Raw genomic sequence first — 27747 nt, 5'->3', positions numbered from 1 at the left:
TACAGGTGAGAGGAGCTTTTCCCTGGCCAGGAGGGATTTCAAAGGTGTTTACCCTTCCCTTTATATTTATGACACCTACTATTCATTGTTTCTGGTCAGTTTGTCTAGTGGACTGCTGGGAGTCCAGGTCTCCAAGGTTTGGGGCTCTAGGGCCAGGGTGTGACTGGAATCCCAGGGGAGCCATCTGAGTTCACTCAATTAGGGTGAACTGCAAAGAATGGGGAAGGCAATCCCCAAAGCTGGTGGATATTCCAATACTTAGATTTACCAAGCCAGCACAAAACAGCTTCTATAATACCTCTCTGGTTACTCAGAAGTCAACAACACTGTTCCCTTAAAGTAACCCAGCCTCAGGCCTGCACCTAGGAACCCAAGTCAAATATGATGCAGATTACTGAATTCTTATTCATCGTATAAAAAAGTTCTACCAACCCCAAAGGATCGGACACATTACCTCCACAGGTTAATGAATATTCCAGATCTTACCCAAATACCCGCTTACAGCCAATTCTTATTAACGAAACTAAAATTTATTAAAAGAAAAAGAGAGAATTGGTTAACAGATCAGTATACAAATAGACGAGAGTATAATTCTTGAGGTTCAGATTCATAGCAGAGATGGTGAGCTTTGTAGTTGCAAAAAGTTATTTCAGAATTGGTCCATAGGTTATAGTACAATGTTTATATTCAGGGCAGTCCAGTCAGCACTGGAATCTCAATCTTGAGGCTTAAGCTTCCCCTGCGTTGAAGAATCAAGCAGATCTGAGATAAAAAGGATTGAGACCCAAGGGTCGGTCTTATAGTTTTCTAGCATCCACTTGACCATACAGTCCTGGGTAAACAATAGGCTTTTGATGTAACCATCTGTTTCCAGTCATCACCGGTAATTAACTACATGAATTACCTTATGATAATTTATCCATTAAGCAGTTAATCACAGACTTTATAGAGACACATAGACAATGACATTATTGCACCAAAGATTCATCTAAATGTTAATATTCCCTTTTGATCTCTGAATCAACAGCAACAGTGACAGACAGGAACTGTCTGTTTACATGGCTAGTATCTATAAGTAAACACATCCAATTAGTATCACTTCTAACAATATAAATTTGCATTTGCAGTTCTAGCCTATCTAGCATTGAATGGCCCTAATTACCATTTGCATACCCTTCTAACATGACTTTAAAGATGGGCTCTGGGTTATTTAGCCTGCAAGCTGCTTAACCCTTTCCGGCCATGTGTTACACTTCGTATAAGATTCGTTGCAATTATATAACAGTGGTAGCAATAATGATTTGCATGATTATATTTTAATTAGACAACGTCAGACAGGGACTCTGGGCTTCAAGCATCTGTGACTTCAGGGCACCTTGCTATACTGACTACCTCAAAATCGGGGACCTGAGGGCTTCAAAGCTCCCTGCTGAAGAGCTGGAAGCTGTGGGACCCTGGCTCTATGCAGGGATCTTCTCCCTACCACAGAATTGAGAACCTTTGAGCCCTGGATCCCAAACACGGAGTCTCCCAGCTTGGTCATGGCTTCCAGGGATTCTAGGCTTCCAGTTCCATGGGGTGCTTAGAAGCCCTAGGAGCCATGGCTGAGCTGGGAGCTTCCGAACTTGGGCTCCCACAGTCAATCTCATTATTAAATTTTCAAAACAAAATGTTTAAACTATATCTACAAATTCTCTTTTCCTTTAAGTGAGAAAATTCAAAACTTGTTTTTCGTTTGGAAAAGGAATGAAATTTTCTTTCAGAATTTCCCACGGAATAGAAATTCTTACTTTTGACTAACTCTGCTAGATAATCCTCTCTTCCCATGTGTATTCAGTAATATCTGATGACTAATATAAATATTTGCTACTGTTTACTTCTATCAGTTCTAGACGAGAGCAATTTAGATTCCATTATATTTTTTACATAATCAACAGAATTGTTGTCTAAGTTAAGATTGCAGCGTCCTTGTTGTTGGTGATGCATATGCCAGGAAGAACCCAGCTTGGCTTTCAGATCTCAGGTTGAGTTTGCAGGACTGACTGTCAGAAAAAGATGGGTTTTCTTTGCAATCTGATCAGATTTTATCTGGAAATCAGCAAAAGAAACATGAAACCTCATGGTACCAGTTCTAGAAAGTCACTTTTTTGAGCAGAACCATACTTTAAAGAATGATGTAAGATGCGTATGGTGACTGGTATATTTTGTAGAAGATATTTTACTTGTAATAATGTAAATTGTAGTGCAGGTTCCTTTACGTTGTCAAATGACATAGCACCATTCAAACAGAGTAAAATATTGCACTGAGTTCACACTTTCAGCCCAATCTCTTGTACCTCAACTATAAGGATAGAAATTATTATAATTTAGTTGAGGATCAGCTTTGAGCTTGAGACTGTACGTTTGAGAAATCTCAGACCTTACTACTTTGTGCATAAAATATCATATTCATAGTGGTAAGAGTTGAGCCTTTTCCCCATCTTGGAGCTAAAATGTCTTGTGCTGGGTGGGGGGAAGAGTAAAAAAAGCTCTGCTGGCATAGGGTAGTCTGCACCACTCACCAGCCTCCCATTTTGTATATCTGTTAAGTGCTTTGTTTAAATTAGAGTTTCTCTCTTTTGTTTAGTGCTAACCGGTAAACATGGAGGCTTTTTCCTAGCATTTGGTTAGCAAATACTATCAACCTAAACTGTAGCATATAACTGCCAACCCAGTCTCTCAAATGTAAACTTACAAAATTCTCTTTGCCACTAGGCCAGAAGGGACACATTGTCAAGTCTGCAGGTATAATGAACCTAAAGAGGCAGTTACTTTACATTTCCTGGCATCAGATCTTCATATGAAATAACAGCTTATAAAGAAAGTTGCTTCTGGTCTTGTGGCGAAGTAACTCCTGATACACAAAGTGACTGTTATACAAGAACAAAGTATTGAGAAGCAATTGCCACCCACCTCCACACCTTTATCATATCCCTTTTCCTGTGTCACAGATTGTTAGTAGAACTAGTTGAAAAATTTCCACCAAAACTCCCCGTGCTTCTGCCCCTGTATTAGAAAATGACTCTGAGAGCATTTTGGTTGAAATTTTTCATTACAAAAAACAATAACTAATCACGGAAAATTTCAAGCCACACACACTTTTTTCCCATAGCATACTCTTCATAATCTAGAAAACTATGTAAAATAGCCATTGCCACAGCGTGTGGCACTGCTCCAAGAGATATGTATGATATAGCTCATCATTTCCCCAGGTGTGACTGAGCCCTTTAGTATGGACATTTTGTCTTCTCAGTCTTCGTACTTTAGCTCAGATGTTTTATTTTTTTTAATTTTTTGAGACAAAGTGCTCATTTATGGTAAGGTACTGTTTTCTGGTGCTAAAACAGCTTGTTCTTCCATACCAATATTTTTTAACTAAAATAGCACAGCAAGATCTGTGTGGATAGAGAAGAAATAAATAAATCAGCTGGTGAGCCATTAGCATTCACTTTACATGGTGAAAAACAAATATAGCTGTCATTTTCTAACATGCCCGATAGATAAATTGAAAATGTGTATCATTCTTTAACATAGTAAAGAAACAGAGAGCTGCCTATTACTTGAGAGATATTACTTGTGTAATATATATTATCAAGGGAAAAAATGATCTATCTAGCTCGATGGCTTGAAGTTTCAAGCGTAGCTTATCATATCTCTGGATCATAAAAGACTCATTTGAAAGAAAAAACAATAGAAAATATTCAATTAAGAATGAACAAAATAAATGGCAATTGTTCCTATCTTCCTCCACTACTCTGCTCTCACTATTTTAGATACCAAAAATAGTAGGTGATGGTGGGTGTTACAAAATTCTTGATAATATTGGAATTGGCTTGAATGTTGAGATTTATATCAGTGTACCATATTTTGTAAAGGGTGCCAATATAGTTGCGTGGGTTTTTCTGTCCCGGAAAATACCCCTGTAAAACACGAGAAAATGTTTACCATATCTTTCTTCTGGCTTGTAGCTGAGTCCCTGAAAGTAAAGCAAATTTGTCATGATTTGTCAGCTTTTCTCCCACAAATGCAAAACTTCTATGGATGTCTAATTTGCATGAGAGCAGTATAATGCTCAGCATGGTGGTGTTCCTTTTCAGAAGACCTGCACTGGGAGTTAGTCACGCTGTAGACAGTTTTCTGCTTCACTCACTATACTCAGATCAAATAGTCATCCAGATTAATCCCTGGTCTAATTCCATTGATTTAATGAATTTTAGTTTGAAGTTAGTGCTTGCAAAAAGTAGGAGATTAACAACCTTGGAGAATGAACTACGCATAGAATGGGTACAATGTAGTCAGCAACTGTATAAGCAGTAAACAATCAAGTTTCACACTGCCCTGCTAACATGCCTCATCCTTGACCTGCAAGGACCATCTGTAGAGGTACAAAGCTAGTTCAGCCTCGATGACTGCAGCCTCTCTGCTGTGACTGCCATCTAGCCAATTGCATTATCAGTTTATTGTCCTCCTGGAATTAGACTAAGCTCACCAAACTCCTTTCAAATGGGACACTACCAGCCATTAAACAGTAACAATCTGGGCAAGTTTTGAACCAACCAACTAGAGAGAGAAGGCTTTTTATCATGTTACCTATCCCCTGACATATTCACTCTTACTCAGCCCATACTTCTGACATTATATGCTTTTTTACTTGTCAGTTTCATCTGTATGGTACAATGTGCCTTTTTCTAACTTCCAAATACAGAGAAGGATCCTAGTTAATCATTACTTTCAACAAAACTGGTCTTTGCCAAAGAATAACCAATGTTTGGCAGAAATTCTAAGATGCCAACAGCTCATTGAACATCAATTGATGAGAAACCTGTACATTAGGGTACATGCTGTCTTTTGGAATTAGGCTAAATATCAAGTACTCCTGTCCAATCTGCCTTTGGATTGGTCATTGGTAGCATCAGCTTCCAGCAGTGCACTGAATTATTCTTTAGCTAGTAGTATTAACAGAAAGTAAGAGGCTTAATTCGGTTGGAGAAAAGCCCTTGTCCTGTCAATTTCTTTTCAGTGGTCAATACATAGCATTTGACTTAAGAGATAACTGACAGAGAATTTATTCTGAACAACTAGAACAGTTACATAAATTTCAGCCAATAAGATCTCCTCACTAGCAGCTTTGGAAATGCAAGATATAAAGTGTGTTCTAATTTGTAATATTTTAATCTTGCCAATTTAGAGTAAGAAACAAACAAACGTTTTCATACAATATACTTGACAAGCATCTATTTCAGCATTCCCCGGAAGCAAATTTCCAGTGTTTTCTTACACTCTGCTTTTGTTAACTTTTTAATAAGACATTCTGTATCTTTGACAGATAAAATTACAAAATTAATGGAACAGGATAATCCATTCAGAGATACAGCAAAACACATTAAGAACCACATGCAAAGGAATGAGAAAAGAGGCACTTACATTATTGAAGGGGGAAATGAATGGTACTAATGATCACAGTTGCCAACTTTCACACGGTAAATAAGCACCCTGACTTTCACAATAAGACAAAAATCAAGCTAATCCTATTTCAAAACAAGCGAATCTCTAAGAACCCCAACACTCTGTGACTAGATCCCCCTGGTATGCAGTCTGGGACTATGGTGGGCCCCCAGTGTACCCTTGACTCTCTCCCCCTCTTGCCCCTGCTTGCCCTCCCTTGCCCCTGCTTGCTGGGAGCCATTGGGGGGGGGGGAGGGACAAGCTGCAGCAAGCTACAAGTCAAACAAGCTACAAGCCAAAAACTAGCCAACAAGCAATTCACAAGCCCAAGCCAATTAAGTCAAAAACAAGACCAATTTCTGCGTGTGTTTTTTTTTTGTGGGTTTAGCATGTTTGCTAATGATATGTTTTGGAATTTTTTTCTCCCTATTATTAAATTATAATAACTTTCAGAGGCCTCTGTCAGGATTGGGGCCCCTTTGTGTTACATGCTTTACAAACACAAATGAAGATTGAATTTTCTTTGGGTAGGAACTCTTTTTTATGTACACATAGTTAGAAGTACATTAATTTGATTTGAATATTAAATAAAATATTTAATAATATTTATTATTAAATAATAAATAAATTAGCATAATTTTTGTTATGCTCACTAACATAATATGCAGGGAATTTTGTTACTATAGGAATTTCATTTCAATAAAGCACTACAATAGCATGACATAGTTTATTTGCAATTGCAGTTTCTTGTGCATTTCTGTTATTACCACTCAATAACATTTGCTTTGCCCATGGAGAATTGATAGAATGTCACATAACAGTAATCATTTCTAGTTTGTGAAGTAAGACTTAATTGGTATTTTATTTTCACTTTAGACCATATTAAAAGAGCTCTGTGGAGCTTGAAAGCATGTGTCTTTCACCTACACAAGTTGGTCCAATAAAAGATATTACTTCACCCACCTTGCCTACTTTCCATACAGTTTTTCTGCTATCATCTTCTTCTGAAATGAATTGAAACAGTCAATGCAGTTCTATGTAGTAGGTATTTACAAACATTTGAAAGCAAGGAGAGAGAGAGAACTTTTTTTTTTCTCTCTGACTGATTTTGCTGCAGTTGAACTCAAGGGCTGAACTCCAATTGACTTCGAATGTTATTTGGCCTTCGATAGATACATCGATACACACCAATACATAGCAAGCAAATTTCCAACCAATGTTGTAAACAAAAGAAGAATATTTTTGTATAACAAAGCTGCTACTCTGAAACCTTTGTATAACCTGCAAATCTTATTCTATCCAAATACTGTAGATGCATATTTTCTGTTGTCCAAATCTTACTAAAAGGGAATATTTGATTTTCATTTTATTGGTGATATTCTGGCTCTGAAAATAGCGCTTACATTATTTCTTAAATTATTTATTGAATTTCTTTTGAATAAGAATCTATTCCGTAATCTTCATGGGATAAAACACTTGTTAGATTAGAACTATTAAGTTTGTCTGAAGACTTGGTGTGCACTAAAAGAAGATAACATAATAAACCACAACCTTTGTGGCTTGCATTAGACATGGCATTGTTTGAGGCTGTGACATTCCCACTGTGTCTCTCTTTGGCATATAAATGTCTGACACTAATGATTCATGTTTTCATGCTTATTGAGCATCCCCTCTTATTTTCTCTAAAGGAGTCTTTTGGCTCACCTGGATTCAAAACAGGAATGTCCCTTTTTTTTTTCTATACCTCATTAGGAGCTTAACCAAGAAGAGTATGGCTGATTCAACTTTCCTGTCAAACCCCATTTTTAAAAGTGCTTGGCTTGCCTACCTGAGCTCAGGTGGGAAAAAGACAGAACATTCTTGGTTTTCTCAGAAGCAAAATTCTTAAAGTTTTCTTGATGATGACATCAGAATCCACTTCATTTCTCTTAAATTCCACTTAGAAAATACTTTATCTCAGATATTATAGTAATGTGTGCCTGCATAAGACTGTGGATAAATAAATCTTTTTCTTGGAGTGAAATCTTCTGGTTATATAGTATAGGCTTTTTCTAAACCCAATCTAACGGTTCCTATTCTGGCAAAATTTTCGTTGAAGTTGATAGTACTTTTGCCCATGTAAAAAATGCAAAATCAGCCCTTTATGTAAATAGGGTTGTCTGACACATTCAGCTTTTCAACATCTAGATCTCAGCCTTCCAAAAAAACCTGATGGAGTCCTACTGTTGTGGGGAATTGCAGCAGTCTGATGCCCTTTGTTTCTGTTCTATTATTGCATACTGTATTGTTAGTAGCCAACGGAGTTTTCAGTATTCGTTGAGTCAGGAATCTTGCTCTGTATACATCTTCTTTGTTATGATTCTATCAAAGTGACTCTTCAGGCCAGAGACTCAAAATATTTAAGATTCTACTTTCTAAACCAATGTCTTATTGGTGTGTGGAAAGCCATCCCATTTTACATTAATCTCTTCCAGGATACCTTGGATAGAATGGTCTCAGGAGAACTGCTCTTCTGCAAAAGTATGTGTGGTCTCTGCAGAGTGGAATTGGTTACGAGTCATGGTCTGGGGATTTTTGTAACTTGATAAGGCATAAACAACAAGTAAACGAGATAAATACTGAGGCTGAGATTTTCAAAGTCAAATAGGAGATTTAGCCACAAAAACCCAACTGAAATGAGTGGAAGTTTTGTAGCTAAAACTCTCAGTTGGCCTTGAAAACCCCAGCCTGACAGCCCATATTCTGTATAAAAAAGGGCACAATTACAGATCTGAATGGAAGTTAAAAAAATCCCAGTTTTTTTTTGACTTCTTTACATAATACTGAACTTCTTGTGTCGCCTGCATGAGTTTAGTTTGCATATTAAATACACAGATTTAGTCAATCACTTCCTACACTACCTATCTGAGTAGTTTTAATGCCCTTACCATTGTAGTATCTGAGTGCCTAGAGCCTGCACTAGACTTTCAACTTTTAAGCATTAAAAAATTAATAGCAAATTAAAGAAAAAGAAAAAAAACCTTAGTCTTCTATGGTTCCAGCTAATGTGACTATATATCCCAAAAGAAAAGATTGTGTACATAAGTTAGAGAGTGTGTTTACAAACATTACTGTTAATGTGTGCACCTTATCAACATACATTGATTTTAAACACATCCTTTAGTTTAAATAGCTTTGATTTTCTGCCTGGAAGACAAAAGAGAACATTAATAGCCATTGCTTATTGAGTTTACAAATTTTTACATTAGTTCATCTACAATGATCCTTTGTTTGTTACACCTTAAGTTAAGATATTACAAAGAATACTAAAGATGCTATCCCTCTGAAGGGTAAGAGGTATACTCAGTGTAAATACACGTTTGCTATTAATTAAGTTCTGCTATTTGATGTCACTCTTTATAAAACAATGAAGTTTTTGCAAGGTTACCAAAAAACCAACAATCTCTAGTGTCAGTTTATTACCGGTCGAAAAATCATTATTTCCTTGTGGCAGCAGAGTCAAATCCCAGACATGATTTATAATCTAGGAAAAATTATCTTTGCAGTGGCACATGACACAACCTTCAATTCCTAAATGAATCCAACAAAAATTGTCCATTGGGATGAGACTTTGCACTTAATCTTTCAGCCTTAAATGTCATTTTTGAGAAGGTTAATTGTGAGAGTGGCTTAAAACTGAGAGGCATGTTCTGCCTATGTATAATCTGTCTATTACTGCAATGCATTCCAGCAAACCTAAAAAAAAAAGTACGGTTGACTGGTTGCATTTTACCTGTATGCAGATCATTAGAACCTTTTGATGGGTCATAGGTCAAACCTGAGATCTTACTGCAAATCTTGGAAGAACTACCCTATAAATGTCTTGTCATGACCGTCAACTTCAGTTTTAAGGGGAGTTCAAGTCTGACTGCTCATTCAGGATGGCATTATTATATATTGCTATTTATTGTTGTTGTTATACATAGTTGCTTTGCCAAATTTTCACCATTCACCCTGAAATTTTCCATGCCAGGTATCTACCTGAGGCTGATTTTATTTTTTATGTTTAAGTTTCAGCAAAAATGGTTCAGCCATTTCTCAGAACAAGATTAGTGAAAAATACATTATTTTGACTTTGTTTTAAAAAAATCTTACCTCTATTTTACGAAGAATCTGCTGCACCTCCTAGAGTCAAGGAGGTACCTTTTGCTGTGTGTGGGGAACTTGGTGAAACTTCCAAATTTGGCCAAGTTACATGCCTTTGATAAATCTCAGTTCACACATACTAAGCAGAGACTTGTTAGAGTATGGCAGCTACATTTTTTGAAATTTCTGTCTGCCGTGAGCCTGCTCCAGGTCAGGGCTGCAGGGCCCAAGCAGGAATTTCCCTACAATTGTTGCCCACACTGCTGAGGGCCATTGTGGTACCAGGCACATGAACTGAGATCAGGAAGCCTGTCTTTCCTGTACTTACAGTGCCTACCCTGCTGACTCCAAGGCACTGTGGAGGAGAAAATAGCCTGATTCATATGCAGAGGGGACAACAGCTGCACCTGGGGTGGGTAGAGGTGGGGCAGAAGAAAGAGTAGATTGGGGCATGGTGTCTGATAGAGTTGGGGATGGATTTGGACTTGGAGCTGCGGGAGGAGACTGGAACTGGCTGGAGAAAGAGCTTGCACTGGGACCTAGGAGAGAGACCAGGACTGGCAGGGCAAGGAGATTAGGAGCTGTGGGAGCCTAAAAAGGGGTGGGGGACAGGCTGACAATGGGGGATGGGAGAGACTGAAATTGGATGAGGACCTGGGGGGTGGAGACTGGGACTTGGAGATAGAGCCAGCAGGGGAGACTAAGACTGTCTGGGCAAGGAGACTGTGACTGGGATGAGAAGTCTGAGGAGTGGAGAAGGATTCTGATGGGGAGAGGATTGGAACAAGGACAAGCTGGAGTGGATGGGGTAGAAAGGGCCAGGCTTCAGGAGAGCAGGGGCAGAAGGGTATTTCCCAAACAGCGCACACTCCCTTCCAGAACCAGGAAAGAATCCCAATATTCCTGAATCTCACCATGCCTCTGTTGGAGGATGTATCTCATGTCTGTTTGGTGCTGGTCAATGGGATGGCACCCTTCTACTGTTATCAGTTACGCAGTTAGATCAAGTATCATAGGTCTGTACTGTGGATCTAAAGGTTCCAGTCTTGCTGACAACCCATGTGGGTGGCAATATGATGCTGTATGATGAGATTTCTGTTGTTTTCAGTTTGCTTTTTTTTAGAACCTAGGACATTATGCACTGTTTGTCTGTTTGAAATGGGCCACCCTCATTACCACTATAAAAGTGATTTTTTTCCCTTCCTTGATATTCTACTGTTAATTGAATTGTCTCGTTAGCACTGACCAGGGCCAGCTCTAGGCACCAGCAAAACAAGCAGGTGTTAGAGCAGCACATTTCTAGGGGCGGCGTTCCGGCGCCAGCCATGCTGCCCCTAGAAATGGGCCCCTGCTGCCCCAGCTCGCCTCCGCCTGCTCCCCTGAGCACGCCGCCGCCGCTCCGCTTCTCCCTCCCTCCCAGGCTTGCGGTGCAATTGGGGGAGGCGGCGGTGGTGGAGTGGAGGTGAGCTGGGACGGGGAGCGGTTCCTCTACCCCCCCCCCCGTTACTTCCTGTCCTCCCTCCCCCCTCGCTCACCTCTGCTCTGCCTGCTCCCCTGAACACGCTGCCTCTCCCTTTCCTGAGAGGGGGGAGGGAGAAGCGGAGCGGCAGCGTGTTCAGGGGAGCAGGCGGAGCGGAGATGAGCTAGGGCAGGGGGTTGCGGGGGGTAGCCTCAGGAAGCAATAGGGGGAGGAGGCGGGGCCGGGGATTTGGGGAAGGGGTTGGGAAGGGGCAGAGTTGGGGCAGAGCCGGGGGCGGAGTGGGGGGGGGGGGGAAAACAAAAGCGGAGGTGGCCAAAATTTTTTTTGCTTGGGGCAGCAAAAATCCTAGAGCTGGCCCTGGCACTGACCCCCCACTTGGTAAGGCAACTCCCATCTTTTCATGTATTGTGTGTATATACCTGCTACTGTATTTTCCACTCCATACATCTGATGAAGTGGGTTTTAGCCCACGAACGCTTATGCCCAAATAAATTTGTTAGTCTCTAAGGTGCCACAAGGACTCCCTTGTTGTTTTTGCTGACACAGACTAACACGGCTACCACTCTGAAACCTGTCATTATGCACACAAAATACCCTATGCATAAAGAACATTAAAGTTGCAAAGTCCAGCATTCAGGTTGGGAAATGCCGGAATTTTGGTTGCCTGTGCAAACTGAAATTGGCTCCCTTGTGCACATGCCTTTTGATTAGCACTAAGCGGGAATGGGAATTTCTGTGCTGTGGAAAATTTTTAGCATTTCCAAAACTTCATTCCAAATCAGAATGAAAAGTCAGCTGGGCAGTCCAGGGTGCGGGCCATCTGTACAGACATGCAACCTGGATGGTTGGCACCCTGGAGACCCAGCCATGCAGGGAGATGGCCACAATGGCGTAGCCAGGTGGAAAAAACAGGGGGAGTGGAGATAGGCACTGAAAGACCCTCCCCTGACACCACCACCGCAATGCTGCCGAAGACCGGAGCGAGTGAAGGACCCGACGCCGAAGTGCTGCTGAAGACCCGGAGTGCTGCCAGTGAGTACCAGGGAGTGACGCCTTCTTTTATCTCCGTTCCCCCTGACCTGCCGCTGAAGACCCGGAACGCCGCCAGGTGAGTAAAAATTAAAAAGGTGCCACTTCTGCTGGGTGGGGGAGCAGTTGCTGCCCCGCTTCCCCCCAGCTACACTACTGGATGGCCAACCCATTCACCTGCCTGCCTGTTAGATGGGCAGCCGGGGAGGCCAGCTATTTGGGGAGCCAACTACCCAAGAAGAGAGGGAGCTTGAAGAGCATACTAGGTGGGCAGCTGGGAAGTAGACAGGCTGGCAGGAAACCAGGCCTGCCAGCCTGCCTGCTATCAGACGTTCTGATGGAATCAACATTTTCTTGTGGTGGGATGTTCTGATTCTGTTGAATCAGCATTTTCCCACAGAAAACTGTTCTGTTGGAAAATTTTCAACCAGCTCTAATTATGATACAGTCTTTAATTACATGATCACATATTATTTTTTTCCACAGGACCCTTGCTTCATTCAGCGCATAGGATGGAACTGCTCTAAGGATGAATCAGGGTTGTGTAGTAAAGGGGGTTGTTTTCTGAAGGACCCTTGGCTCATTTGTTGCAGACTTTGGAAGGTGTGTTGTGAATGAGGCAGGGGACTGCAGAAAGAGAGAGGACGGTCTCATGGCTAAGGAAGTTGAATGCCACCTTGGGGAATTGGATTCTATTTCTGCGTTTGACACAAAGTACCTATGTAATGCTGGGAAAATCAGATGGCCACTAACATCCAGGGGCCAGCTTGAGACCTGGGGCTTGATTTGTAGAAGGGCTTAGCATTCACAATTGCAATTGAAGTCAATGGCAGCTGTGCTTTGAACATAACCTGCTTTATAATTTTAAGTACTCTCAAAAATCAGAGCCTAAAGTATCTCAAATTTGGTACCCAAAATTGTGTACATTTTGACCTTAATTTCTCTGTGCCTCAGTTCTCCATATGCAGGACAATACCATCCCTTCTCCTCATAGATGTGTAATGAAGATAATTTAACTAATGCTTGTGAAGCACTCAGATACTATAGCAATGAACACCATATAACAATCCACTGGGAAATCTCTAATTCTGTCTTGACAGCAGAGTTTGAACGGTATGCAGTAAATAGCCCATGGGGCCACCCACTGAACAATGAGGATAAACAAAATCTCAAATTGCTGCTCATTGAGTGAGCGCTGTCCATCTTGTACACTGAATGAGGAATGAGCCCTGTGGAAAAAACAGTATGTATTTATATAATTAAAGATTGAATCATAATTAGAACTGTCAAAACATTTCTGATGGAACAGTTTTCCATCAGAAAATGCTAATTCTACGAAATTGAAATATTTAATTGGAAAGTTTTGATTTCATCAACATCAGCATGTAATTATTGAAATATTTCTTTCAATAAGACAAAATGGTTCATTTTCATTTTGTCATTTTTATATATAACATAATATGATTAAATTACAATAAAGTTGAAACGTTTCACAACCTGAACTTCATAGATGTTCTGACCAGAGAAGGAGGGGGAAGACAAGATATCTGTATCTTTATGCCTGTGTCCGGAGCAATGAATGAGATGTGAATCTATGGTTCCTGCTATATTCCTCCTTGTGTTTCACTTTCATCCCGATCTTATTCCACCTACTTCTCCCTTATTTCTCCTTTTGCCTTCTGTTTAGATAGCACAAGCTTAACCTTGCAACATTTTGCTATGATCAGTTTGGCAAGCTCAAAACAATTCTTACTAATGCTCAGAGTGGCTAGTTATATCCCCTCAGTACAGTATTTACATGGTCCTAATCAGTCCTTGTGTCCTAAAATAAGAAGTGCCAAACACCAAAGGTGGTGTAAAATCACTCTGAATGGGGGGATTGAAGTGCATACTCAGGGGAGGGCAGTGGGAAGCCCTGAGAGGGAGCAGAGGGAAGTTGGGAGGAAGATGGGGCAGTGGGGGAGTTGGCAGAAGTCCAGGGGAGCAGGAAAGCTCCCACAAAGCCCATCCTGTCCACACATCCCCCTTACTTTTTACCTGGTGAGTGGGGTGGGCTCTACTGTCTGCCCAGCTCTGCTTCCCAGCTCCTGACATCGCTAGCCTCTGGCTCCACTCCAGATGTTCTGCAACTCCAGCCCCCATGCGCCGGGCCTGGTCCCAGCTGCATTATCCTGGGCTACCTCCATACTGAATCACTATCAAGTGCCCCATGCTCAGGACCAGCACTGGCACCTGTTGGCTTGGAGGACACCCTACAGCTGGGAAGGGGAAGGGGCCACCTGGCCCAGGACTGGCTCCCCTCACTGGACACTAGTGTGAGGGCCCCACACACGGAGGCTGCAAAACAAAAATTCAGCACCTACTAAACTGTAAGAATCATAAAAGCTGCACTTTCCCCTGTCTTGGGTTCCCCCCCTCCCCCTCTGTGTGATCCTGTACTCAGGAAAAATGCAAACTTTAACAAAACCTAAGAGTTAACATTTAAAATGGGCTCTCTCTCTTTTCCAGCAATAACTGCTAATGCAGTTTAAGGCATTTTCAAAGATATGTCACTCTTTAAAAGATTGTATACAAAGAGAGAGAACACAAAGGAGTTAGTTAAAAAAACAAAAAGAACGAGGAGTACTTGTGGCGTCTTAGAAACTAACAAATTTATTTGAGCATAAACTTTCGTGGGCTAAAACCCACTTCAGCGGATGCATGCAGTGGAAAATACAGTAGGAAGAGATATATACACAGAGAACATGAAAAAATGGGTGTTGTCACACCAACTATAACAAGACCAAAAGAATACGCAAAAGAATAAATGGACACAAATCAGATGTCAAGAATTATAACATTCAAAAACCAGTCAGAGAACACTTCAACCTCCCTGGTCACTCAATTACAGATCTAAAAGTCGCAATACTCCAACAAAAAAACTTCAAAAACAGACTCCAACGAGAAACTGCAAAAGTGAAATTAATTTTCAAACTGGATACCATTAAATTAGGCTTGAATAAAGACTGGGAGTGGATGGGTCATTACACAAAGTAAAAACTATTTTCCCATGCTAATATTTCCCCTACTGTTACTCACACCACCTTGTCAAATGTTGGAAATGGGCCATCCTGATTATCACTACAAAAGGTTTTTTCCTCCTGCTGATAATAGCCCACCTTAATTGATTAGTCTAGTTATAGTTGGTATGGCAACACCCATTGTTTCATGTTCTCTGTATATATATATCTTCCTACTATATTTTCCACTGCATGCATCCGATGAAATGGGTTTTAGTTCATGAAAGCTTATGCCCAAATAAATGTGTTAGTCTCTAAGGTGCCACAAGTACTCGGTGTTCTTTTTGCTGATACAGACTAACATGGCTACCACTCTTTTTAAAAAAAAACAAGTAACGCTTCATTTTAAGTTTTAATTATTTTCCCTCTTGCTTTTACTTTGTGTGCTTAATAAATATTAAGAAAAATGATTTCGTTTGGTGGTTTACAAGATACAAAATTGAGATCCTGGCAACAGAACTCCAAAACTAAACTGCTGGCATTAACAAGAGTAATAAAAATGGTTACTTAAAATTTATAAAATCTGAAAAATTCTCTCTGATGTTCACAACAAAGGGATTGGAACAAAGTTTTACTTGTCTTCAGTACCCCACAGTAATATATCAGAGACAAGTATATTCAGATCTTTAAGGTTTGATGCTAACCAAAATATTAGGTATGTATTTCAGAGCAAAGCATTCCAGTGATTCTCCAAGGTAAGTCTAGATTTGAAGTTTATATATGATACATATGTCCTTTAGCACTTTAAATTTTTGATTTTTTTAGAAATGTTTGCTAAATTACCATCAGTTGAGTTCAAAGATGATCTCAACATGATTTTTACAAGTAAATTTCTTCCAGTGCTTAATCTGATATATTTTCTGAAACTAGGATTAGACCAAATTTATAATCACCCAACTGCACTTCTCAGGGTAGATTGGTGCAGAAGTGATGGCATTAAGAAGATTCGGCAGCATCTTTCTTATGGTAAGATTCACACAAGTAGGAGCTTGCCACTTACATTTTCCAAGATAAGTCTGATGATTAGCCTGTAAATCAGCACTGATTTTTATGTAGATCCTATTACTTCCAATCTCAGAGAAATCATTCCATTTTATTTCATAGCTATTATAAATACATAACAAATATTTTTGTGTACCTTGTTTTTTTTTCTCCTTGTAAAATACAGAAATTTCTGAACTCCAGAGAGCCTGCTATATGTTTTGTGAAAATGTCACAGATCTAAGATAGCATGAGAGACTTGCATGCTTTTTTATTACTGGTTGACCCACAAGGTGGCACTAAAGAGAAGTGACAATTTTACAATTTTCCTAATAAAATGTGAAAACCAAAGCCAGCATGCCATATGCTGAATCAATATTATGTTAATTAGAAACATGCTTCCTTCATTGTCAATTAAATTTTATTTTGTGAAAATCCTACATAATTGCAAAAATGGTTCATTTGCCCCACCCTCACTCAAAAGTTAAGTTCTAAAGAAAATGAGAAAGACCTAGGTAATTTACTAATCATAATTCCAGAATCTCAGATATGATAATTGTGATCAAACTGTAGTTAATTAATTTATTTTCTGCTCTAAGAAATAAAGGAATTCAAATGAGTGAAAAAACAAAAAGGCTTAAACTTTCTTTAAAAATAGTCATTTTTGATACAGTAAATTTGTGCATTTATTTATCTCCCGATATCTAAATATTATTTATATATGACTATTTGGATTGGTCCTTTATTTCACTTCTAGTATGTAAGATCATCTTCATCATTTTACTCTTTTAAAATAATATAATCCATTTATAAATTGTACAGATATTTAATCAGGAATGTTGTAGACTTAGGGAATTCAATTCTGGACCCTTAGAAGTCAATGAGAATTTTGCCATTGGAGTCAAAGAGTTTTGACATTAACTTCACAGAAACAGGATTTCATCAAGGGTCTCTGAAAATGACCCCCCTATTGAGCTCAGAGCTAGAAATAGGAGGGCAGATTAACAGTTTCCCAGCAGGAAATATAGCATTTGCTTCCAGTCTTGACTGGTCCTGAGATCTCAGACCTTAAAGTTGTAACATTATTAAATAAAGAAAATCTATTTTAGGTAACTTCTAGAGGCTTCTAAAGTTGTCTAGTTATAATGTTTTGCTCCCTGTGAGACTTACATTGATGGACACATAGTACTACCAAGGATGCCAGTCATTACAGGCAGAGGGATGCTAAAATGATACCAATATATTTAAAAAAAACCAACCCTTTAAAATGATTCTGAAATAGTGATTCTATAAGATTAGTGGTATATATAGAATACCTAATGATATGGTGTGGGACCTATATAATAATGTATTAGCTGTACATTTTATCATTTGATGTTTGTTTAAGCATCACTAGCAGACTTAGGACCCTCTGTTTGCAAAATCACCAGTGAAGTCAATAGGATCCCATGTGTAGAAAGCTGTCAAGATAGGGCACTACATCTGTTAGTGATGATCAGTTACATAGTTATACATTTTATAAATTGATACTATATTATTGTTTAATGCTGATGATGTGCTAATAAAATTTATCACTGGAAACATAAAACTCTTTTTTTTAACTGATTACTAATATTTTCAACTTCAAATACAAATCCTGCGCCCGTGTTAGCTGCTATGTTTGTGGCATCCATTGCACCAGTGCAGCAGCAGCAACAGCTGCTTGGAAAAGAGTAGAAAAGGCTTAAATCCATTCATCATGCAGGTCATTCAGCCAATTCATTCTACTCATTTAACCCAATCAATTTACCAGAGTCCTGTGGAGATGGGGAGGTGGTGTCAGGGACAGGCAGAGGATGATGCTGGCAGTCCTTCATCGCAACTCTGCACACAGGGGGCCTTATGGTGTTGATTGTTCTCCACAGACCAGAGCAGATATAGAGCCCACATCCTCCTGAGGTGACAGAGCAGGCCTTTTTAGGTGCAGTGTTGCTCTCCCCAATTGGGGGGGGTGGGGAGGAGGAAAGGGACTGAAAAGGAACCCTGATCACAGCCTGTCCTTTCTGTACCTGTCAGGCTATTGCTCCTGGCTGGTCATCCAACTAAGCGGTTGAAATAAAACAAAGATTCACAGACTGACATTTGGGTCATGGAATGTCAGAACTCTTCTTGACCATGACCAAAGTCCGGAATGAAGAACAGCCCTTATTGGCAAAACACTGATGAGGTATAACATAGACGTTGCTGCCCTCAGTGAAATCAGATTTGCTGATGAGTCCCACCTTAAGGAGGTGGGAGCAGGCCACTCCTACTACTGGATTGACAAGACCAAGGACGAGCCAAGACAGTCTGGGGTAGGGTTCATCATATAGTCTGACACTGCCTGCAAGCTTGACTTGCTCACCAACAGAGTCAACGATCAAGTTACGGTGCTCCGCATACACTTGTCCAGATTGCAACCATCATCAGTGCCTATGGGGTGACAATGACTCATACAGATGAGGTCAAAGAGGTATTTTATGAAGTGCCACACCAGGACAAACTCTTTGTCCTTGGAGACTTTAATGCTTGTGTGGGAGCCAATGGTGACAGGTGGAGCAGGTTGCTAGGCTATCATGGCATTGGAAGGTCACACTCCAATGGCCAACTACGTCTGTCCAAGTGGGCCGAGTTCAATCTCACTATTACCCACGCAGTCATCCAAAAGGCCAACAAATATAAGACAACATGGATGCAACCCAGGTCAAAACAGTGGCACATGCTGGACTATGTAATTGTGCAATCTAAAGACATTAAAAATGTGCACATCACACGTTCTTTGAGAGATGGCAAATGCTGGTTAGCCCATCAGCTTGTGAGAAGCATCAGGTTGCTATACTTCTCACAAAAGTGTCCCAGAAGATGCCTCAAACCACCTAAGACTATCAATGTGACTGCCATGAAAGACCCCAGTATTCTAGGTTAAATAACTTTCCTCTTCTGGTTTGAATTATTCACTTTATATGAAAGCAAACACATATACAATCCCCTCTTTGTTAGGGTCTTGAATAAGAGTCTGATAATGCAGGTTCCAATTCAGCCAAAGCACTCAAGGCACAGGCTCAGGTCCACCCCTATTCAGCATATATCTAAATTTCAGCATATGCTTACATATTGTCCTGAACAGGGATAAACTTAAGCATGTGCTTAAGTACTTTGCTGAACTGAGCCACAATCCTTACACAGGGAACGCTTGAAGTCAATAGATTTGCCTGAGTAAGAGCTGCAAGAGAATTGGGTACTTAACTGTTGTTTATTGATTATTTTAAAGATCATCTGTCCCTAAATCCATTCTAAGGCTGTAATGAAGTATCTCCCTTTATTCTAAACTTTCTGGTAACTATTTCTTTTCAAAACAAAAGAGGATTAAAGCTATTTTGTATGAATGGGACATTTTGATAAATTACAAATCCACAACTCTTGTACATCAATATTACTAAAGTAAAACAAATTTAGGTAAGCATGGAAGCTGAAGACCAAATTGTATAAAAAGGCATTATTACAATAATTGTAGGAGTCTATAAATTTTTACGACCAGATGTGGTGTGAAAACAGATGTAACAGACACAGAAGGGATGCTCAGATGGACCATGAAGATGATTAAGGAGTAGGAGAGGCTTCCATATAGGAAGAGATTTAAAAGATTGGGACTCTTTAAATGTAGGGAGATGAATAAGAGGGAAGATGATGGAAGCGTACAAAACAGTGAATGGCATAGAGAAGGTAAATCAGAAGCTCTTATTTTCCCTCTTTAATAGCAAAAGAAATATGATAGTCAATAAAACTGAAAATCAGTAAATTAAAAACAGATAAAAAGAAATACTTATTTTTAAAAAAAATATAACACACCATTAATCTATGGAATACATTGTTACAAGATAGCAGGCAGCCTAAGAGTCAAATACATTTGAAAAAGGATTAGAAATGTATATAGATAATGCGATTATCCAGTTACAAAAAAAGGATTACAAAAAAAATATTTTATAAGGGATATAAACCTGTAGGGGTTCCTTGCACCTTCTTGTGAAATATCTCATACTGGGTTCTGTCTGAGACAGAATGCTGCACTAGCTGGACCACCAGTCTAATCTGGTATAACAATTCCTGTGTTCCTAAAACAGAATGAAATGTCCACAATTTTTCTCTCTCTCTCTGTCCTCCAAGACTAACTTGCTTATTTCTAATTGATTATGATTAACTAGGTTTAAGTGTAATTATTCACTGAGAGAAACAAAGAGCATTGTTATATCTATGCTTGGCACATTGCAACTAACATTATTATTGAACTTGTGTAAACAAAAAGTAAAAACAAATGGCTCACAGTTGAAAAAAAATCTAAGATGCTTTGTTTAAAATAAGCTTTATGGTAAGCAAACCAAATATGCTTTAAATAAAACTCACCACTAGACAATAAACATATTTGTTTAATCTTCTTAGGTAGTTAATTAAATGGGAAAAATAAATAAAAATAAATGAATGATAGAAAGAGAGAATAATCAATTTTGGGAGGCTGAATAAACATGTATAGATGTGAAACACAACAGATGGAGGAAATAACTTATTTTCACAATCTGATTTGGATAACAACAACAACAATATGCTAAGAGAGCCGAGTATCCATGTCCACACTGCTTGGCTTTATTTCATACATCTAAGAGTTCTTCAGGGTTATTACTGATCTGGGGCAGCCAGGTTAATCATGGACAACCATGTGACTGCCACCAGTCCATGACCAGACAGTCAGAGACTGGATAATTGAAGTATTATTTGATTTACATTATACTGTAGATGTGTGTTTCATCCAAAAACTTCAGACCAGGAGATTTGGCTTTTAACAAGAGCAAAATGCAAGGCATTTTAGCTTAATAGGACTGAAATAAGCAAAGGAACTAAGGTCAACTGTATGATGTGATGATACTTCTGATGCTTCAATTTCAATGTCCTACCTGATCATAAGACATCAGCAGAGGGTCAGTGACCAAATCTGTGTGCCCATACGGTAACATAGGCAATACGTGGCTTCTCAGACATGCTCCAATGTGAGGGCTACTCAGACAGCGTTTTAAATAGAGTTTCTTGCAACTCCAGAAGAAACTCAAAGAAAGGGAAGACGCAAGAAAAAGAAAATAAGGGGAAAGGAGAGAGGGAACAGAGCAGTACCTACTAATCCTGTCTGTCCCATGATGACTACGAACTAGTCACCGTATAGGTCTCTATTTATCTAAAACATAACACAACACAGTGCTCTTTCCGCTTTTGTTTGTTACTTTGTAAGTGGCAGAGAAAAGCTAAGCCAAGATGTGGTTGTACATAGTCATCTAGTCATCCCTATTTCAAAACAACAAAACAAAATATTGCTTAGGGCCAAATCTCACTCACCTTAGTCAAGTAGGTGGTTTCCCTGAAGTAAATGGGATTACTTCTATAAATCACGCGGGCAGGATTTGGTCATTACTGTGGGTGCGTGGGGTTAACATTTAAAGTGGATGGTGAGAGACATTTTCTGTTATAATCTAGCATTGCGGCTGCTTGGATTTTTAGTGGGAATGATTTCCTCCAATATTTTTCTTCGCAATAACTCCTGAAAATAAAGCAGAAGGTATATTTATCAGCATCACATATTAGATCTGGAATGTCACTGAAAATGTCTTGTGAAAAAATACGACGGCATAGGGGCAGTACCTCTGCCCCAATCTACTCCCTTTGCACCACTCTGGCAGCTCCAACGAAACAGAAATCTCCCCTTTTGGTGATAGCCCTCCTGTGGGGGAGTCCCCAGCAGCTGTATAGTTCCTAGGGTACCCAGACCTGCAGGTTGGTGTTGGGGGATTCTCAGTTCATGAACTATAGGTATACCAAATACATTTGCCAAAAATAAATTTGCAATTAAAATACATTATAAATCAAATGTACATACTATTCATGACAGAAATGTTAGCAGGCTCTCTATCAGTTAAGAGCTTTATTGTACCTCTTAAACACAAGGGACCAGTAGCGTAGTCTCTTGTTCGCACTTCCCCTCGCATACCTATCTCTTACGAATATACAGTATGTGCTTGCCTCTGTGACTGGCTGGTTCAGCTAGTGGAGGGATTGGTGGACCTCTGCCTCCTCCCTGGTCACTTTGGGCTGGCTAGCCCTGTAGTCCTTACTTATATGAGTTCAGGAACTGCAGTTGTCCCTAGTCACTGCACAGGAGGCAAATGGGGGAGGGTCCTTGAGCCCTGCCACTCCTGCAGATTTGTTCAGCGGTCAGACAAAATTTGTTTGTAAATCTTTTATGTACACAAGTGAATGAAGCATTGATCACTCAGGCCTCAAAGTATAAAAAGTTCTACTTGTCTTCTGAAAGTTATAATGTTCTTATCCCCTGTTTGGATAAGTTCAGTTCCATGAATAAACTGTACCCAACTGCAAGATATACAGTAAGGTTGCTTATTTACAGAGCCTTACTGCTAAGACTATAAAGCACCAGTTTGAATACAGAGTGTTGATTTTGTGTCACTGGAACCTTAACAAAAAATACCCCAGCTTTATTGGGGTCCCTAGTCACTGGACACAATATAACCTAGTGAATTGGTAACTGCATTATCTGAAGCTTATCCATGTTTCTTCTCATACTTGTCTAGGGAGAACCATCTCTACACTTATTTGGTTAAGGTGTGCAACGTGTTCTCTTGTTTTGTATAAGTAACTGAAATCTCATCCTATAGCTCATAAAATGTGATTGCATACAAGATGTTGATGGCCTAAGGGAAGTTTTGAACAACTGAGAGTCATTATTAGGATTTTGCTGCAGAAGCGAGACATGATCTGATATCTTTTCCAGCAAAGTCACGGAGACATCTGACAAGCTGACTGTGAATTTCAAAGACATTATGTACAAAATGCATTCATACACTTACCACTGTGAATAAGAGAACAAAGACTTTGCAAAATAAAGAGCTTTCTGTAGGGTATGCATCTATATAGACTCATGTTATTCTACATCAAGGTGCTGTAATATACACATGGCCAGAGATCTGCCAATTTCAGATGGTATTAACAACTTATGAGTTTGGCTAAAAATACCTGTATCTGATCCACAATTATGAACATGGAAAATGGCTAACCTGGTAATGTATGGTTTTAGAATGATGGAATAATTCAGGCACCTCAATTGCTTATCAGAGAAGCTGCTAGCAGAACCTCTTTAACGTATGTCATTTAACATATTAGATCTGTGAGGATCTGAGGGGAGATTGAAGACCCTTAGAGCGCTGCATGAGTTACTGGACCAACGTCAGAAGTGAATCTAAAGGAGGCTAAGCTCTTTCTACTTAAACCTTCTTCCTGTACTCTGCCTGTTATTTACACTAATATAGCCTTTCTTAGAAGGAATTAGACCCACAGTTGCTTACTGGCATGTCCTTAACCCTTTACACATCACCTTTTCTATTGACCCAAGCTGTTTTAGGGGGCCTGAGATTTTCAAACCTGAGTTATGTGACTGAATTCCATAGTTGATTTTGAAAATCTCAGACATAAAGACACAAACTACATGCTAAAATACTAGAATATCTTATGCCATCTTATACTGCCTTAGACTCCCCTCTAAATTTGGCATAGTTGAATTGATTGCCAAACACAGTCCAACTGTCTCAGACACTAAACATGCTACTTCTGTGAGAAGCCTGCACAAAAATGTTCACCAATAAAATTTTAGCTCCTTCCCTGCTCTAAGTTGCATAAATATTATTTTATTTAAAAAAAACTTTGCAACTTATAAAATACAGCAAAAAAAATCAGTTCTATTTCAGACTACCTATACCCTTAAAACAGGACTTTGCTTGAATGTCTTCCTCAGCTGCTGACAGGAACAAATATGTAAACTTAGAAAACATGTCAGGAAAAAAATAGTACAGAAGATGGTGTTTCTCTCTGATGCCTGTTATTGACAGCCCACATACAAAACACTTAAAAGCACCCAGACACTTCTTTTGTGACCATTTTTAAAGGGTTTAATGAAACATATACACACTGACATTTTTCAACCTACAGCTTTGGGTTTTTTATCCCAGTGTCAGTTATTTTTTTCAAATCACAGGGCAACAGTTTTCTACTATATGCCTCAAACTTATATCGTCAACATATAATGAAACCTATTTACAGCCACTAAAAGGATTTTTGTTTTTCTGCCGAACAGGTGGCTGGATAATAGCGCAATTAATATGGAGGAACTGTAGTTAGGACTGAGATTTTACTCAGGACAGATTAACTAGAACATATAATCACAATTCATAGGTGACTTTTGTACATATTTCACTCTATATTCTATTTTGTACCATTGCAGTATGTAACACTGCATTGTAAAATAAAAACTAGGGCTTTGATCATTCCAGACAGAGCCTTTATTTTTTTCTTTTTCTAAATTCTGATTGGCTTGAATGATAGCAGGTAACTATTTATACTCCCTATAACAGCAGTTCTAAAGCAGGTAGTATATTAGCACAAATTCAGACCAGCCATGCTTTCAGAAGGCAAAATGGCCATTATATCCCATTCCACAGACCTCTGTATAAAAGATTTGCTCTACTTATATATTTTTAAAAGTGTAAGTAATTTTTAAAACATTACTTTTTGCAACCGTTATTGCAGGATAGAAAATACGGCCCTGATCCCATGAAGACTTATACACAACCTTAACTTTATGTACTGTGAGTAGCTGCCACTCAATTTAGTGTGTTAAGTTTAACACATATGGAATTCTTTGCAGCATTTGGGCCTTAATAGCTTTGATTATGAAATACAGAGACAGTTGCCCGAACAATGCAGAGTGAAGAAGAGAAAAGGGGTGTCTGGAATACAAATCCAGAGCTGGAGCTGACTTTTGGAGATGGGTCCTATGTTGACAAAGTTCTGAACCAACCTGCCTGATCCAAATAACACATACTTTTGGGGGTTGGGAAGAGCAGAGGCAGTGTGTTCAAAATCTGCACCTGAATTTTGCAGGTAGGGGCCCATCCCTAGAAATATGTTAGCCCCTGAGTTTGGAAAGCATCCCTATTCAGGATAGCATTTAAGCACATGCTTAAATCCAACTGTCATAAAAATGGGATTTAAGAACATGTCTAAATTTCAGCACGTGCTTAGGTGCTGTCCTGAATAAGGATGGATGTAAGCACCTGCTTAAGTACTTTCCTTAAATTGAGGATTTAGGCCCTCTAAGGTATTTATATTAAGTTAGGAGCTTGAATACCCCCTTTGAGGATCAGGGCCTTCTGACTCCAGTCTTTTGTTCCTTAGGGGTTCCATCCAACGTTTATACATGTGAATAATCTTACTCAGCAGCAAAATCCTATTGGTTTAAATAAAAATACTTACCTGAGTAAAATTACTCACCTTCTTAAGTGTTTCTTAGGATCAGCCCCTAGGTTAGCATGATACAACTATTGCCCTTCAAAGCTGCACTCAGCAACTCTTTATGAAGTAGATCTAAATGAAATACATGGTGCCTGTTCCATATTTATGCAGGGGATATATTCGCGCACATATAATCCCAGAAATCCTGTGGCGGGGAGGATCTGTAATCTGACACACACCACATCCTATCATCACAGGATCTGCCTGTGCCAGGGGGTGTTTATCAGCCGGGAGGCTTCCCTCTCCTTCCACCTGCATATATGTGTATATATATAGAAACCAGTTAAACACAGGCTGAGTCACGGCCGGGGAGCTGGGCCGGGGATGGTAGAGAGGTTCCTGCCACTGAAGCAACTGACGGCCCTTCTTGCAGGCAGCTCAGCGACCTCCCATGGGGCTGGGGGTGTCTTATGCGCCAGCTCGGAGGAAGCCCGCGAAACCGGGCTCTCCCCAGCGGCTGCACGCCTCCTCTGTTACTTTTCTCCCCCTCAGCCGCAGTAACAGCTGTCAGTGGGGTGAGGGTGCGTTGATCTCCCACCCCCCCCCGCTCCGCCTTCATGCAACCCAAGCGGGAAAGCGCTGTACCTCGCTTTGCAGAGCGAGCCCCGCACTTGACACTCACGGCCGCGCCACGCGCGGGCGGGAGGCAGAGCCGCTGTCCGGTCCCAAAGCCCCCAGGCGCTTCCAGCGGCTGCAGAAGAGGGCAAGGCGGAGCTGAACCAGCAGGGGAGCCTCGGCTAGGGCCGAGCGAGGCAGGCAGGCACTCCCCCCACCCCGTGTGGCAGCTCGGGTGCGGGGCGCACGCATGGCGCCGGGCAGCCCGCCCAGCAGCGGCGGGCACTGAGCGGGAGGGGAGTTTCTCGCGAGCAGCGGCGGCGGAGGGAGGGAGCGAGCGGGAGCCTCCCCCGCCTCTCCCCTCCCCGCGCGCAGAGTCGCACTCGGCAGCATGTGGTGAAGTGCCCAGCAGCGCCCCGAAGAGGAGCCCAAGTTGTGCTCTGCTGCGCCCAGCCACACGGAGCCTGCCCGCCCCGCTCCCTGGGCGGCCCCGCGGCAGCAGGGATCCCCCCCCCCCAGCCTCCTGGGGACTGAGAGGAGCCTTTCCCCGGCCGGGGCTACTCCCAGAAGTGTGATGTGGCTCTTCGGAAAGTGACAGCCGCAGGAGGAGCAGCAGCGCCGGCGGGCAGTTCCTCCCCCCAGCCCCGGCTCCCCGCTGCCTCCCATGCCTGCGTGGCCCCACAGCGGGGCGGCGGCCCCGCGGGGGGAGCCGGGGGAGGCGCTGCTGTGATGGCCCTGGACCAGAAGCGGGAGAAGAGCGCGTCCGTCACCCCCATGATGATCGAGGAGGACGCCGCCCTGCGGAACGGCAGCAGGGGGCTCTCGGGCCAGTGGGCGGACGCGGTGGGGGTGAGACCCCGCACCACGGAGCGGCACATCACGGTGCACAAGCGTCTGGTGCTGGGCTTCGCCATCTCCATCCTGGCGCTGCTGGTGGTGACCATGATCGCGGTGCTGCTCAGCGTGCGCTTCGAGGAGTGCAGCACGGCGGCGGCGGCCGCGGCAGACAGCCCGGGCCGGGCGAGCGGCAACGGGAGCCTCCCGGGGGCTGCCCGGCTCAACCACGACGCTGGGGAGCCTCCCGGCCGCCAAGAGGAGGCGCCGGGCGAGGAGGAGGAGGAGGAGTGGCAGCGGCGACGGCAGCCGCCGCCCTGGACCCAGTTGCGCCTGCCCCGGCACCTGAGACCCCTGCACTATAACCTGATGCTCAGCGCCTTCATGGAGAACTTCACCTTCTGCGGGGAGGTGAACGTGCAGATCGAGTGCCTGAACGCCAGCCGCTACATCGTGCTCCACGCCCACCGCGTGCACATCCAGGCCGTCCAAGTAGCCGAGGACAAGCTCTCCGGCGCCGTGCGCGTCTCCAGCTTCTTCCTCTACCCGCAGAACCAAGTCTTCGTGGTGGTCCTCAACCGCAGCCTGGAGGCGCAGAGAAGTTACAACCTCAAGATCATCTACAGCGCCCTGATCGAGAACGAGCTGCTGGGCTTCTTCCGCAGCTCCTATGTGCTCCACGGGGAGAGAAGGTACGGCTACTCCCCCTAAACCTGACCCACCCCATCACCGGCATGTGCTTCCATAGAGGGGAGAGGGCCAAGGGCTGCCCTAACTATG

At 41.4% G+C, this 27747-nt stretch overlaps 1 protein-coding gene and 1 long non-coding RNA gene across 7 annotated transcripts in view; one reads left to right on the top strand and one right to left on the bottom strand.

The window, feature by feature from the left end:
• Nucleotides 1-528: 528 nt before the first annotated feature.
• LOC140905102 (uncharacterized) lies at nt 529-26515 on the bottom strand. Of its 5 annotated transcripts, XR_012156747.1 has the most exons (7): nt 26164-26515; nt 25558-25650; nt 21556-21757; nt 8624-8670; nt 6448-6488; nt 3985-4015; nt 529-3434 (listed from the first exon to the last, which is right to left on the bottom strand). It is a non-coding gene; the product is annotated as an uncharacterized lncRNA (long non-coding RNA). The 5 variants fall into 5 exon arrangements; XR_012156748.1 differs by lacking the exon at nt 8624-8670; XR_012156749.1 differs by lacking the exon at nt 8624-8670 and having other exon boundaries at nt 6448-6485.
• Nucleotides 26191-27747, top strand: part of TRHDE (thyrotropin releasing hormone degrading enzyme) — a 338154-nt gene continuing 336597 nt past the window's right edge. For both annotated transcript variants that reach the window (XM_073327757.1, XM_073327756.1), the window contains exon 1: nt 26191-27659. In XM_073327757.1, the coding sequence (XP_073183858.1) occupies nt 26863-27659 (797 nt within the window). In that variant the 5' untranslated portion in view covers nt 26191-26862. The remainder of the gene's footprint in view (nt 27660-27747) is intronic.

The sequence above is a fragment of the Lepidochelys kempii genome, chromosome 1 (genome assembly GCF_965140265.1).
Source record: "Lepidochelys kempii isolate rLepKem1 chromosome 1, rLepKem1.hap2, whole genome shotgun sequence".
Lineage (NCBI taxonomy): Eukaryota > Metazoa > Chordata > Testudines > Cheloniidae > Lepidochelys > Lepidochelys kempii.
This window is presented reverse-complemented; position numbering and strand designations above follow the sequence as displayed.